This window comes from Lepidochelys olivacea (assembly GCF_965140295.1).
Source record: "Lepidochelys olivacea isolate rLepOli2 genome assembly, chromosome: 7".
Classification (NCBI taxonomy): Eukaryota; Metazoa; Chordata; order Testudines; family Cheloniidae; genus Lepidochelys; species Lepidochelys olivacea.
The window spans coordinates 115,156,855-115,172,986 of NC_140417.1; the positions used below are offsets into that span (position 1 = coordinate 115,156,855).

General features: G+C 37.5%; 1 protein-coding gene across 35 annotated transcripts in view; it reads right to left on the bottom strand.

Annotated features, from left to right (window-relative positions):
- Positions 1-16,132, bottom strand: part of TCF7L2 (transcription factor 7 like 2) — a 203,028-nt gene that overhangs the window by 32,419 nt on the left and 154,477 nt on the right. For 2 of the 35 annotated variants that reach the window (XM_084633144.1, XM_084633145.1), the window contains exon 1: positions 5,866-6,003. The exons of the other annotated variants lie outside the window; for them this stretch is intronic. In XM_084633144.1, coding sequence (XP_084489270.1) covers positions 5,866-5,988 — 123 coding nt within the window. In that variant the 5' untranslated portion in view covers positions 5,989-6,003. Of the gene's footprint in view, positions 1-5,865; positions 6,004-16,132 lie in introns of those variants that run through there. 35 annotated transcript variants of the gene reach the window in all.

The window sequence follows — 16,132 nt, forward strand, 5'->3', positions numbered from 1 at the left end:
AAATCTCTACACAGGAATTTGATACTGCTTTGGAAATGCATAACCAAAGATGACTCAAACCATAACTGAACCTTCAGTATTAAAAAGCAAAGCTGAATTGTGGACTGATACAGAGTGGGGAGACATGCAGGGTGTTGGGATGTTAAAATGAGTGTGCATTAAATGCTGACAGGTGCCCCCCAAAAGAATCCGAATAATTTGGTTGAAACTTGCTGGCAATTGCGTGTGAAATCACTGTGCATTAGTTTTTGCTGCATGGTAATGACATTAAAATGAAAGAGCTATATGTGCGTAGAACCGTCTGCTATGAAGGCAACGCATCCCTCCAATTAATATTTTCAATCTACTGAAGAAGGGAATATAAGCTGTATAATGATTAATAGCTCCTCAATCCTTAAAAGCACCCAACCCTCTAATCCTTGCCTGCCTGAGTGATAATGTAATAATCACACTTTGTTCATTTCACTGGAGATGCAAAAATAAAAACTTTTAATAGGAAGTTTCTGTTACTGCAATTCCTGTATATGAAGGCACAGTGTGACTCAGGTGAAAAAAACCCTCTGTATATATTCAAAGTAATGTTACCAAGAACACAGAGAAAAGTATAGCACAGGAAACAGAAAATCAATCTATTGTGCCAGGTTAATATGGCATCTGAAAAAACGGATACACAAAAAATACAAAAACACAGAAAATTCCTTAAGACACTAAGGAACTTGGAATGTAGCTATTACATTGTTGATGCAGAAGCCTTTCTTGGCCTAACTAGTAAGCCAGGCACCCTAACCTTGAATCTCCCTTGTTTTCTTAGTCAATACCCATAATTATACACTGAATAGCTAACAGTGAAGGGCAAAAGGGGCTTTTTGCAAGAAGCAAAGCTTAAAACCTTCCCGTTCTATACACACAGTTCCTGTGACTACAATGTGGGGAAAGACCCCCTTGGCTGACCCCTAACCTTTCAAGTGTTCTTAAAGCATCAAGTTCTGCTAACCTGCAGGAGATGTTCTGCCACCATCCTAGACACTGCTACCCACCCCCCAAACTGCTCATAATTTGGAACATGGCAAGTGAAAGATTGATTAGGCACTTGTATCCAAGACCCCCCACCCTTCCTCCACTATGGGTAACCTAAGAGGAATGAAAGCTTGCCATTCACCTCTAAACCTATTAATCAACAGATAGTGAAAACAAATGGAGCTATAGCCCCGCCTGTCTTTTTTGCCATGTCCTCCTCTTCAATACTCCCCTATTGCTTTTCCTTTCTGCAGAAGAAAGATGGGGTCTGAAAGTGCCTTTATGAGCCTAGTACAATAAAACAAAAGCAGCACAGAAGAGGGTTTGTCAGTCTTCTCCCCTCCTCCAGGGTGGATGTAGAAGATCTACAGTGGTCTTGAATTACGAGGCCCTCCCAGGGACTGCTCGCTCTCTCTCTCCGCCAGCTAAGGGTACTTATTCGGGACCAGTTTACAAGAAAAATAAGTGTATACCTTGTCTCCGTGTGTTTTACAGGTGCTGATGTTATAGTTATGCTGATTACAACCAGTAAAATATTAACAGACGTTAACAGCTGCAGAGAGCCAGTTAAAGAGTAAAGAACTGTCTTTTCTAAAGGTTGATCTCTGATTGGTCTTACACAAGGGTGAATCTTTTTATCAGGAAACTAGGTCAACAGAAAAGTCTTAACAAACAGAAATATTCTCCCAGGATTTCAGTGTGCCCAGCAAGTCAGACCACCTGTAGACAACTGCTACTGCCTTCTTCACCATCTTATTCAAAATGATCAAGTAACAGCTCTTGCTGGGCACTGTTAACTTTCACAAGGTAACACCAAACCCAAAGTGCCTTAACATCAATAATTCAGACTGATTTCAAACAAAACAAAACAAAAACAAACTAAGATTAAAAGCACACAGGTGGAGAATTTCCTTTAGGAATAAAGATTTAAGTCAATTCTGCTTAAGGTACTAACTGGACTTGGAATGTGTGTTTGTTTTTTTGTTTTTTTTTGTTTTTTTAAGAACGCTTAGTCAGGTATGAAAACATTTGCTCCTGAAATCTACTTCCCCTTGCCCCATTATAGCAAATACAGTGGCCTGAGCCCTTTCACAGTTTTACGTAGCTCATTTCTGCCTAAGGTCCTGCCCTAAGCTAACTGCCTATTGTAACAGAGGACAAGGCCTCTATTGATAACCAGAACTCTCCCCACTAAAAAAGTCTCATTTTCTTCCTTCACACAAATGATGACAGAAGCACAGACAACCATGTGTAGGGACAATATCCCCCACAGACAGCGCTTGACAACCCCACCTCCCCTCCCAAACCCACAAACACTCTTGCACTTCTAACCGCTTCCTCTCTCTCTTTATTTCAATGGCTTCTTCGTGGCTGCAGAATTGTTCTAACAAGGGCCTACCTGCTATAGAACAAACCAGCCAGCTTTCCAAAATCTGTCCTACCCTGAATTTCTCAAACAAACACAAAGACAGTTTCCTGGCTTGTAATGCTCCGCAATTCACTTAAGAAAGTGAATCCTTTTTTCCTTTTGAAGTCCTCTCTGAGTTTTGAAGCATCACACGTTTGCTCACCGCTCCGCACTCAACATTTTCTGCATTCTTCCTATAGGAAGATGCACTGAAGGGAAGGGGGGCAGGGGGAATCTTTAAAATGCGCAGGAAATTTCCACTTAAATTCACAAAAAGGAAACTGAACTGGTGACAATTACAAACTAGCTAGTTTAAAAGAAAGGGAACCAGATCTTGCATGCCTACCTACTGCTTGTTACGTATTATGCAGAACAATTAAAAATATTAGTAAAGCCTTATTATTTATTATTAATTGTTATTATTAATTATTATTATTATTATTATAATTATTAGAAGAAGAAGAAGAAGAAGAAGAAGAAGAAGAAGAAGAAGAAGAAGTGTAGAGCTGGTTATCAATTAAAGCTGGCCGGGATGCTAATTTTGCAGCAGTTAAAAAAAAAAAAAAAGAGTGAAAAAGTGACACTTGGTATCAATAACACTAGGTAAACAGTGCTAGAGTTCTTGGGCCATGTGGAGTTACAGTAATGCTGGGTCTGAAGAGAAAAGTGCCCGTTCAGACAGAGTAGAACCTTTAGAGTTCTTTCAAAACCTGCTTCCCGTTAAGTTTATGAAAGTCAATTTTTGCCTTACTCATTCCCAATTTTTTATCAATAAAAGAGAACGCTCTCGGTTGCATTTCTTCTACCAAATCTTTCCAACAGTTCAACGAATCAGCCATCCCCCATGTACGTGAGTTGTGGCCTACACAAATCCAGACTTCTTTCTCTTACCACTATTTTACCGCATCACAAAATTATAACCAGTTAGGTGAACAAGAAGATTTCCAATATGAGCGCCACTGGCTAGATGCTTGGTTTCCTGAAGTTTGAGGCACCTGAAAGGACCTTTAAAGCACAGACCATTTTTCCCTCTCTTAGCATGAAAGAAAGAGGGTACATTGATCCTTTCCCAACTTGGCAAATATCCTTCACCCGCTTCAAACACAATTGTTGATTCCCGAACAGACAGGATCCACTTTAACAGTGAGCAAAGAAAAGGAACAGCATAAGGGCCAGAACAGGAGGACATGTGAATCACAGAGACTAATGAAATTGAAACAGGCATAAGAGAAGAAAAACACAGATCCTAATTTAAGGATGAGAAGGGGAGAGAAAACAAATCTCTGGATTAGAGTTCAGAAAAGGTGGGGAGGAGGTAGAAGTGACTGAAAAAACGGGTGATCATGCAACTACCTTATCTCAATTTACTTAGCACGAATAACTTTTTACATAACACCGCATAGTACTGTGTCCCTGTAAATGCCACATCATACGGAGTTTCCCCTCTTACATATAAATCACACATATTTCAGCACTAAGCATATGCTGCAGGAGAAATAACTACATTGATTTTGTACAGAGATCAGTTACGTGATCTAAAGCGACAGCCAGAATTTTTATAGATGAATTTTATAGCGACAGCCAGGTTTTATTTAAAAAGCCCAGTAACTTTCTTAAAATAAAAGGAAGGACTTGTGTGTATCCTTATGCATTTTTGACTATTTCAGTAATACCAAAATGATTAAAGCATTAATGCTGATAAACATGGATTAAATAAACTGTGACGCCATATTTCTATTACATTTTTCAAAATACAAAATTCTCAGATTGTGATGTACTGCACTGTGGACAGCATTATTTAATGATAATATCTGACTGTACCAAGTGACAAAACTTCATCCTCAAAACACTTCCATTTTTAACTGTGATCATTGCTCATGTGCTAAAAATTGTATGCAATGCAAGAAAACAATGGAGTCATAAAAATGGCCTGAAATTAAGTTCCAATCAATTATTTTTAAGACACTAAACCTTTACATAAATGTGTGTTGGGTCACGTATGTTAGAATTTGAACACACTCTAAAATATCGTAGTGGGAAAGAAATTAATTTATACAGAACTGTCAGGCCTTTCGCCCAAACCTCAATGAGAGCTTTCCCTAAAAATACAAGTCAAAAGGCTTTTTCACTCGTCTCACAAAAATTGTGTTGTGAAAGAAGAAAGATATGAATAACTATCATTTTCACCACTGGAAGAGAATATACACCTTTACAACACTTCACCACATCAAGACTTTGTAGCAGAAAAGGCAATAAATCCACTATCAAGGGAAAGTCATCAGCGCCTCTATTCCAAGGGCATAAAATAACTCCCTCTTCCTAAAGATAACGACAATACAGCAGACAGGAAAAGAAAACTTCCTGTCAAACTGGGCTGCTTTCTAAAAACATTAGCTGTATAATTTCTCTCTCTCATATGTATAATTAAGGAGAATGTACAACTGGTTAAATTGGCTGGGGTACTTTTTATAATATATACTAATATGAGAAAACAACCGATGGAGTTCTTTTGGTTATAAATATAGAAACACTGCAGCAAGGTACATTCTACTCTGTATTAATTATAGTTCAATTAAAAAAAAAGTTTTTTCTTTCGTCACTGAGCAAAGAATCATTTCTATATGGACTCCCTAAAATGTGCATCTTACGTGCCTGGGCTATGTTTCTGAAGAATCCTTTCCTATAAAATTTAAATGCTTTTTACAAAGTACAACAAAAACAAGGGATTAAAAACCACTAGACAAATATATGTAACAATTTCCAAAGAAACTTAGGCTCGTTCTTATACTTCAAGTGTTGAATCATGTCATTTCCAAAAATCCTAATTGTTATACACCTGCCAGGCTTCAAATCAACCTTTTCCCTTAAAAACAAAAAATTTTCACATTCAGGGTTCTTAGTAAAAGAAATAACAGGACTGAATTCTTGAAAGCTTTGAACTAAAAACACACACAAAAAATTTAAATGAAAGATATAGGGTCATATTACCCGTGTGAATATGTTACTGCGTGTATAATATATACATAATACACTCATACTTTCCCCTTGTTGTTAAACATTGTTCAATAACTATAACATATACACACACACCCCAAAAAAGAGAAAAGGAATTTTCTCCCTTTCCAAAACACAAAACAAAAATGGGGGGGGGGGAACCATCTTTGGATTATTGCACAGCTTTGTATGTGGACAGAGTCTTGCTTCACATTGTTTTGCAACTATTACAGCATTAAGAAGCATCACTGAAAAGTCATGCCACCAGCACCCCTTTAAAAAATGCTCACTGTAAAAAAAAGTATCTAAAAAAGGTCACAGCTTGAGATGCCTGCTTTATCTTTTTTTTCCCCTTGCACGGACCAGAATAAAAAAAAAAAAGAGTCACATAAGAAGTTCAGTGGTCAAGACTGAAAAGCGCGCACACGCGAAAAAGTGCTACTCACCCAACAATTCAAATTGAGATGCCAGCAGCCGAACTGCTGGAATAGAGAGAACCCAGAGGCAAGCGCTCCTCCTTTACCACTCAAATCTTCCATTCCCACTAAAATTGCATCCCGCGGGTACATAACAGCTTTGTCTTTCCTTCTCTTAACCTCAAAAACTTTTTTCTTCAATGTCTAGATGCCAATTGTGCTGGCTTTGTATTATTTTCCTTGCAGCTTTTCTCTCTCTCTTTTTCTTTCCCTCCCCCCACCCTTTCACTTAAAGTACTGGAAAAGCTGTCTTAAAAGATCAAGATGTCTCCAGTTTTTTGGCCTGGTGCTTTCTGAATGCTCAAAATCCACTGTCATGTTGGCTGCAAAAAGTGTCTTATTTCTAAATTGTCAGCTGTGGATATCAAAATTTAGAAAAACCTCCTCTATTTTCTAATATACCACTTCACCATCCTGTCAGGGAGGGGGGTTGTGGAGGGGAAGACTCATTTTCCTGCTCAGGTATGCCTGCTAAGGACAGCTAAAAAAGCAGTTACCTTGGAAATCAACGACAATACTACTACAGCTCAGGTTGTACAGGTACCACTAAGTGAAGCGAGGAAACAACGGCTAGTTGTGAGGGAGCATGATCAGCTAAGTGTAGCAAGCAGTCACTTTATCTGCAAGATTGTCATCTCCCTCAAAACAAATTTCTTAGGGAGAGAGCTATGAAATAAAAAAGTATATTTTCTTGTCACTGTAACACAGAAGTGACACTTTATAGGTCCTTGCCATTAGCTCTGGTTCCCCACCCCCGGCTCCTTCCTTCCAGCGTTAGAGATTTTTTTTTAAACTGACCCCCACTGAAGAAGAAAAATGCAAGAAGAGCCTTCCGTATCGCTGGACTTTCAGCGTCTAAAGAAGTTCACCACAGCTATTGTATTTTCACAAGCTGCCCCTGAACAAGGACCAAAAGGATTCCCATATATCATCAATGAAATGAACAACGGTGACAGTCTCCTTACATCTTAAATTCGCCAAGTAGACTATTATTGCCCGATACATAGTCACCTAAGATGGATAGCTGCAAGGACTGTATTCTAAATTTGAGCTGAGTAGCAAGTGCAATCCACAGTGACCAGTTCACCAACAGTAATTTCTGACCATTTCATTTTTTTTTTTTAAGTTGTATTGAAGTTTAACCATTCTGCAAGAAAATGCCATAAAGGAGATATAACCACCAGCAATTACAAAACCATCACCCACCATCCTTAGTGAATGAGTTTGTTAATGCAGAAAGACACTGCACATATTAAACGCTACCATCATCATGCGGGATTTACACCTTTGGAGTGGACATGAAAAAAGAAGAGTTGAAAACATTTATTTCCCTTTTTATTTTTTTAAATTAAGACACTGTTTCATGCAGCGACACCTTAAATAGCTCCAGGTTTATTTTTGTGATGTATGTTTTTAAGCAGTGGCTTAATGAATATGGATTAAAAAAAAAAACCAACACCAAAAAATCCAACACAGAGAATTTGGAAAGATTTAAGGGAATATAATCAACAGAGAGAGAATTCTAACAATTTTCTTTTCTTACTACCACCCATTCCCCCTCTTCTAGACTTATCTGGCCTTCCCGTGCAAAGTGTCAGCCAGCAATCTTTAAGGGCCTTAATACCAAAACAAAACCCTGCGATTTCCCCTTACATGGTAATAACAAAAGCAACGAGACTCCAGTTTGACAAGTAAAAGCCCCAACAACACGGCAACTAATTGCCTTCCCTCCCTCTATTCACAGCGGCCACCACACTCCAGCGGCTGCCTTTGTCACACGTGCAATTTCTTAAGTAAACTGAAAGTTCTCTTGCTGGTGATGGACAGTTCCCAATCATTTAGTAACAATAACTTATAAAATGCAGCACATGGGATGGGCTTTAAACCAGAAATTTGCTTTCTGGTTCTTCCAAAAGACAGAAGGAAAATGGAAACAACATGATGAGCCAACACATCCCAGACCTCCTGTTTCCACCCCCTCCCCTTAAACAGCTCATGAATCTACGAAGTTTCTTCAAAATAGCTCCTGCCTGAACTTACTAATGACTCAACTGGCTCAGTGCTCTGGTTGTGATGTCCTGCAACTACGTTTTCCAAAATGTTAGGGAGTGACGCCCTAAGTGAAAAGGAAATATAACTAAATTAATGAAATGATCAAATGTTAGAAAAAGTAGAAGAATGAGGCAGAAGCCAGACCCTCCTCTATGAAAGTATGAAACTCTCTCCTTAGCATGAAATTGCAATCACACAGGGGAAGGAAAGACCAAACAGAGCTGTGGGTCACATCACACATTCCTAGATCCAGAACACAGATGCTAAAATGAAGTTTGATTTTATGGGAAGAAATCATTTTAGGGGAAAACGCATGCCATGGCATTTTTCTAAAAAGTACAAACCAAACCAAAAAGCCCTTGCTTGCTCACACAATGTTTTGGCAGGGGGAAATTGCTCTGCTAGTTTAACCTTGAGGGGGAGAAAAACAAAACATAAATGCCACAAACATCATGCATTTCTAAGTTAAAATACGACAGCAAGTTTCAACCTACACAGGAGAAAGTTGGAAAAACACAAAGGCATTTTTATCTCCTAAAACTCCAAATGTAATATCATTAGCTACAAGTACATCAATCTTAAGTTATTTCAAACTGACAGAGAACATTCTGGAGGTTAAAGAAATAAAACATGCAACAGAAATTAAAAATATAGATCCACATTAACAAATCAAAGTCGTTGTCCTCCTAGCACTCATGTGAAAGAAGTAAAAGGTATAGCTTACCATTTACAACAGTTTTAATCAGGGTGCTTCACGCTGCCTGGTTTCAAGCATGCTGCCGTTTGGTATATTAACGTACCTACATGATGTGCAATAACACTGCAGCTGGTTGATCCACTGGAGGGCAGCACCCTACCTAAACCATTCACAACTGAGCTGCACTGAACAGATAAACACACACAGGAGCCAGCTCTACAACGCCAGCCCTTCAGAAAAGATGCTCAAGTTCAGTCCCATTCATAGAATTATCTCGCTTGGTAGGGACGGACACAATAACTTGCATCACCCCCCGATTCAATAACAATCCACCAAAAAAGGAGGGGAAAAGGGGGGGAAGCTCTTTTTTCCCCCCCAACCCCGTACTCCGTCAAAAGAACAAAAGCTGATATTTTGTTTGCCGACTTGGCAAATATAAAGGCAATCTCGATCCTCCAAAGAAGTTCACCTAACTTGGTGAAAGCAGGGCTTTGCAGTTCTCCGGTGAAATTAAGCTTTAATGGCTATTTGCTTCCACTCAATGGGGGAAAAAAATCTATTTAAATTTGGGTAAAGTTAGAAGACCGTTCTGCTGTATATGTTTTTTGCCAATTAAAATTTCCCCAAAATTTCAGACAATATCCATAACTGAATTATCTTGCTGAAACCATTCTTAAAGAAAAAAATAAACCCTAAAACCCTAAAATAAAAAAGCAAATATTAAAAATGTCAGAACCATTTAGTGTATAAATTTTTTCCTGTGGCTTAAGTAAAAACCACAGAAACTTGCGGATGTCTTCCTTTAAAGCAAATGGTCCTAACACATATTAAACCACCGCTGCGCGTCTTCTAAGCTTAGTAGGAAAAAATGACTATTGATCTTCAAATAGCGATAATTGAAAAGATCAAAAAGATTAAACAAAATCACGAATGTGCTGACTTACCATGCTATGCTTTTTGTTGCAACTTTGTAGAAATTTCACTCAAAGAAACTGCATCAGAGGTGTCAAATTTTTTAGCGGACTGTGATCGTATTATTTCCGCAGCCCTGCCTTCCAATGCTTCAGAACTTTTTTCCCTTTCTCTTTTTTGTTTGTGGTACCTAGCTTTTTGCTATAGACTTTAAAAGCCTTCAGCTCAGCAAACCAGCACAAATTATCTTGCCACCTTGCGCAGCTCTGATGCTTTGGCCGCTAACTTTGGAAGGCCCTTTACTACTGCATCAAAATTAGCATTGTCAAAGCAGTTAATGAATATTAATATTGTATTTGTCATTGGAGCTGGCCCGTTGCTGAACTCCGAGTCATCCATCAGGGACAAGATTAAGAACACAATTATTTCTGACTGACAGGGACCAAATCTGCTAGAATTTTTTTTAAACAATTCGGGGGGAAAAAAACCCCACAATATCATCTTAAGGTGTCTCCCAAGAGACCGGGAACCAGATTAATACGCTTTTAATGAAGTAGAGATCATTATGTATGAAGAAAAAAAAGATGTACTATTCAAGCTATTTAGTTATGGTGGCTGTTAGAAATTTAAAAAAAATGCAGACGGCATATCTTTTTCAACAGCTGTACAGATTTTTATTCATACTGTTCTAAGGAAAAGAAGACTTTTTCTGAAATCTTTCTTTTTTTAAAAAAGAACAGAGAAGCAGAGATTCATCCCATCTGGGATAATTTTCCATGTCTTCACTTTTACTATAGCAGCTGAGAAAAGACAGCACAGTAAATAATTCCTACACAAATTTGACAAGAAACACCTTCATCAGCTACAACTCCTTCCACCCGTATTCCCCAGTTTCCAAGTACTGTCTCACTCACTTTATCCTGGATGAACCATTACGTTTACAGAAACTCTTAAATTCCCTTTTAACAGTGACATCTTTCTGTAATAAACACACTGGAAACAACACTCTCTTGAAGAACCCAGGAGCCGCCAACTAACCAGCGAACAGAGAGGTGTCTCCTTGTGCTCTGAAGAGCTCAAATTTGCTAATTTAGAATTCAACCAAATCTGAACTTTTGAACATGAAAAGTTTTCTCTTATGCTTAACACATTTAAAGCCATTGTTGAGTCAAACGGGGTGGGGAAGAGAACTAATAAGTGCAGTTTGAAGAAATTACAGTACAGTATTTTGTTACTGAAACAGGTTAAAACTAATTTTAAGTACAATTAAAGTTAAAAACTTGCTGCTTACCTGATTTAACAATTTATCTGAATTCACCTTGTTCATTTCAAATCAATAACTTAAAATTGATACACCTTGTCATATAATTTCATAGACCTTTTTCAGACATACCTTCAGTGGCTTGTTGCGTATAAATTGTTCCCAAGGATGATATTTTTTTCCCCACTCATGCTTTTTTTTAAAAAAAAACTTTCTTATTTTAAATGTGGTAAAAGAGGAGAACTAAGGGGGATAAAATGACAGATGTGACTGTTAATCTGTCCAGTGAATCGCGGGGGTCTAGGTAAAGCTGCTCTGGCTACTGCGCTAATCTACAACTCCCACTGACCCCCTAATACCATTATCAACCCTTAGATGAACATTCTAAATTAGAGTTTTGTTTGAAAAGGGTGTGAATTTGACCTCTGGTGCCAGGGACCTCTCCCGTACATACAGATGGCAAAGTTCTTATAAAAATAAAAAGGGGATTTTGTGTGTGTGTGTGTGTGTGTGTCTGTGAACGCAATTTGCATGGTTTACATCAACTGTGCCTTCCCCCCACCCACACCCCCATTACGCCAGCATGAGAAAAAACACTAAAAACCCCTGCACTGCCCTGGTGTAATTTTGTTGTTCTTTAAATAGCTATTTGACACCATTCTATTGTTTTGTTTACAGCTTTTAAAAAAAAATTAACTTTACGGAGGGGTCCAATACCCTAACAAATTGAATAAATAATCACTGGCTTTTTAATGTACCAGAATAGAAGAGGCGGTGAGGGAAATCCAGGAAGAGAAGAGGTTTACAACAAGGCCAAATTACCTCCCACCCTCCCTTTATTTGCACACATACTACTAAATTTTGCTTTGGGAATAAAAGAAAGTGCGCACAGAGGCTACTGAAGAAGGCTCTATGAGTTTGATCATCACAGGACGCGAGAGGTTGTCTTAGAGAATAAGAGTTAAGATATAGATTTATATACCCCTACTGGGTATACTTAATAAAATGTCATAGGTCCCACTTCATCTAAAAATACAGTATTTTCTTGTGAGCTATGAGAAAGCAAGATAGCAAAGGATAAAGAAACGAGCAACTACTATCCGTATTTTAGGACTTTAGGGGTATGGGGTGGGAGAGGAGATGATGGGGGAAATATCACCAAGGGATGTTATGCTTTTGGAAGGGAGGGTTGCATGTATTTATTCTACCTTCTAAGGTGAACTTTCATACAACTTTGCATCACTTGGCCAGAGAACGGTATTAGCACAAAGCCTCTTGTCTACAATCCTCCTCGACAAAGCAAACACCGTGGCTTCTTAATACACTGAGCTTTCAAATTTAAGGTCAATATTTACGGTTTGGTTTTTATGGATACCCATCAACACCACTGTGTACCTCTCAGTAACAGCTGTTAATAGGCAGCTCGCTCGCTCTCTCTGTCTCTGCTTCCCCAGCACGACCGCATCAGCACTAGTATCAAATTAACTCTCCGACTTTGAAACTTATTGATCTGCTATTAAGACACCAGTGAACCTGATGAAATGAGTGCTGTAGGTGCAGTCAAGACTTCAAAGTCTCACACAGCCACATAAAACAAGTGCCTTTGATCCTAACTCCGATCTGCTCAGGGTTTAAAGCCCAATTCTCCCTAAGCTGCCCTTCTCACTCGTCATGTCTGATGTATTACCAACCAGCGACTTGATAATGTTAATAATGTAAATTTTAGCAAATGATTTTTACAATGGCAAAATTAATTATAGGAATGTATGCTTCTTTCCATCTGGGTGTCTGATCTACAAAACAATAATAATAACAGTAGCAATTACAGTTGCAAAAGATACTGTGTGCATATTCAGCTTTTAAAACTCTAACTGCATTTTCCTCTGAGCTTTTCATGTCTCATTTTGCTCCTAAACCTATAATTATTTATTATCAATTAAGCTCAACGCTGGTTTAAAAGTGCTGCGAGGGAAGTCTATCCAAAATCCACTGTTGCTAGATATGCATTTTTAAAGAAAAGCTATCTCCATGCTTTATATTTCTCTTTTCTTCATTCTACCATTTGTTCTATCACTGATATCCTATTTCTTGTTTATATTCTGTGATGCACTGCACCTCAAACTAGTACCCTGTAAGTCCCATATTTATCATATTCATTCTACATGTATTCACAAAACATCATGTTTATTGTTAATGTAGATTTAACACACCTATATTTCTGGATCTGCATTTATTATCAATTATGAAAGCTTTTGCTAAATTTATGAATGGGAAAAAGAAGCAGGTTTAATGGTCAGTGACAAATATACATCAACTCTTCTGTATGCAAAACTTAAATACAAATTATAGTTACAATATTATGTAACTAAAATCCAAATTTTAGGTAAGTTTATGGGCTAATATTGTTTCCTGACTAAGAAGAGAGTCCTTTTTTCTTACATATAGATTTTCTGAATATTCACATATAATTCTTGAACACAATGTAATCGCTAAAGTACATCATATTATTTTTGATAACATTTTGTTTGAAAACACTTACAATGATTCCATTTTCAATTGGGAGACTTTTATCCTAAAGCCTGCTGCAAGTCTGTATATTTCACTTCTGATTTTAAAAAACACAAGTCACTAAAGTTAACTCATTCATGGTTTGTGCAAGTGTATGAGTACAATATTCCTGGATATTTTACTTCTTTTTTTTTTTGAATAGTGCATAATTAAAGGATTAGAAAAGTTCCTACTCAAAGATTATTTTTTTGTTTGGCAGAAGACAATGGTTTGCAATACCTTAAATGAACTGAAAAAAAAACCTTTGTATTGTATGTGAAAATAAATTTGCAACCACTGAAAAGCTGTTACATACATTCATGTTGATTTAAGTGCAGAGATATGGCATTATTGCTGTAGTTCAGTGTTTCTTACTATGCAAAAAAGAAAACAAGAACTCCAGAATACGTCTCTTCCTTTCACTATTCTTTTGAAACAGAAATATGGTAGAATGCTTTGACAAAAAGAAGTTGAAAAGAAAGATTATTTTAATTGAATCATTCATATCAAAATATTCTTTTTGATAACTCCAAATTCTATTTTAATAAAATTTAGATAGTAATAGCTTGTTTTTTTATGTTGATACTCACTTAACCTACTTGCAATTCTAAAGAAGTCAACACTTGATTGTGACAATGTTCAAAAGAATTTCCTATGCCACAAGCACAGTAAAAACTTTCACCAATTAGTGCAGGAAAAAAGGAGGGAAAAGCCACAGCGCTGGTGCTCAAAGAGCCAGGCCTTGCGGCAAAGCTGTCATGTCGAGTGGATTGATCAACAGGACCGCAATTTCTAATGGCATGTTGTCATGAAAAGTCAGCCACAGGGAGCCACCTGCTTTACTCCTCATAGACAGCTAGGAAAAGGAAAGGGGGAAAAAAAACCTCCATACCTAGCTCTGCCAGTCCCTTCTGCTAACAATTTTGGTAAGGGTTTCATGATTTTTATTCAGAAGGAATATGTCAAGTCTCAAACTGTAGCCTCCTGCCTCTAAGATTACAAGAGTACGAAGGCTGACGCTGTCTTTCTTTTTCGGAGAGAGACGGGAAAAATTCCATCTTTAGCCCCCAAATACTTCTTAGATCAGAAAACACACCTATTACATCTTTAAACCAACAAAGTTGGTCAACGACTTACAACGTACCTGTGAAGCTTTCTTCAAATAAAAAACAAAATAAATAGAAGACCCCATAAATGGATTTATTTCTATGCCACCTTTCTTTGCTCTCAGCAGTCATAATAGACTTTATTTGACAAATTATATTATGGGCTTGGTTTCAATGTAGATTACATCTATATTTCAGATTAGTTAGTTAATTCTGAGTCCATGGCAACATTATATTCTGGATTCCAATCTTCAGCTGACATGGTCCATAGTATACTCTGAATTGCAGAGACAATTGTACAGATTACTGTGTTGAAGAGAAGGATAACAAGTTTCCCTGTTTTGCTTTTGTAATATTTTCTTGAGCTTTATGGAACATAATGAATACTTAAGAACTTCCACAAACTTACCATTAAAAACAGCGCCAAACAGTCTGTCTTAATCACTGTTACAGGAATGTGTTAGTCTCATTTTAACCCATGGTTCTGATTATCATCACTCATAAGGCATGGATATTTCCCTCTTATAACACACAAAAGCCAAATATATTACTTTCATTTGTTATGTCTCACATAATGTAATATAATTGCTGAAGTAATTCCTGCTTAGCTAAAAATAAACTGCAACATTATGCCACAGTATAACAGAAAAATGTAAATCTCGGACTTGGGTAGATCTGTATGGTAGCCCCTTAAAATCTTTAACCATTTTTTTAGCAGAAGCTTTTGTTGTCTGGACCAGAGAGACTCAATTTTGTTTTGGTTCATTTGTACAAAATATTTTACATGTCTAATACCTGTATAAAAGGGTCCAAAATAAAACAGAAATGTGCAGTGTCTGCTAATTTGATTTTTTTATTTTATTTTTTTTAAAAACATCCCTCATCTATGTACAAAAGAAAAAAAGTCAAATAAAAGTTAAAGAACTTTTAAGTTCATGAAACCAAACCCAACTTGGCATGCAAATCACGTACTGTAACCTTTTATCGGCGCAGCCTCTGGTCTCATCAGTCGATGAAATTCTCAGCCCGCGGCAACAGCTTAGCCGAGGGATGCAGACCAATGAGAAAATATTCATTGTGTTAGCATTTCAAATGGCGAGAAAGGAAGAAGAAGCGCTAACTGATCACTGCCCGTGGAATTAATTGGATATTCCAAGAATAATGTCTCTCACTGAAGATCCTTGGAGGCCGAACGCTAGTAGAGACCACATTTTGTGCGGCGCCTTCAAAAAGAGACCGCTTGGGGGTAGTGGACATATTAGGGTTTTAGCGCATTTCCCTAAAGGCGAGAAAATAATCAGATGCACTGAACCAAACTCAGCTAATCCATTCCATAATTATACACACAAATCCAATAAACTATGCCACATTACTGGAAAATTAAACTATTACAGTGAAGGCTTTTGCCACTTAAAAAAAGTTTGGATTTTGTTTTGTTAAAAAGAAACCTTGGTGAAACCTTCAAGTTTTGTGCATGTAGATGGAAATACACACTACACACACACATTCAATAGTATTTTAAAACCTAGTATAAGAGTACGGTCTAGCTGTAGTCTTCTGTTATGTTTAAAGCTCTTGTAGGTGCCCCACAGCTTCCTTCCTTTATATGGAGGGGATTTACGTTTCAGCTTTATTGCACATAGCCCAAGCATATGCAATGAC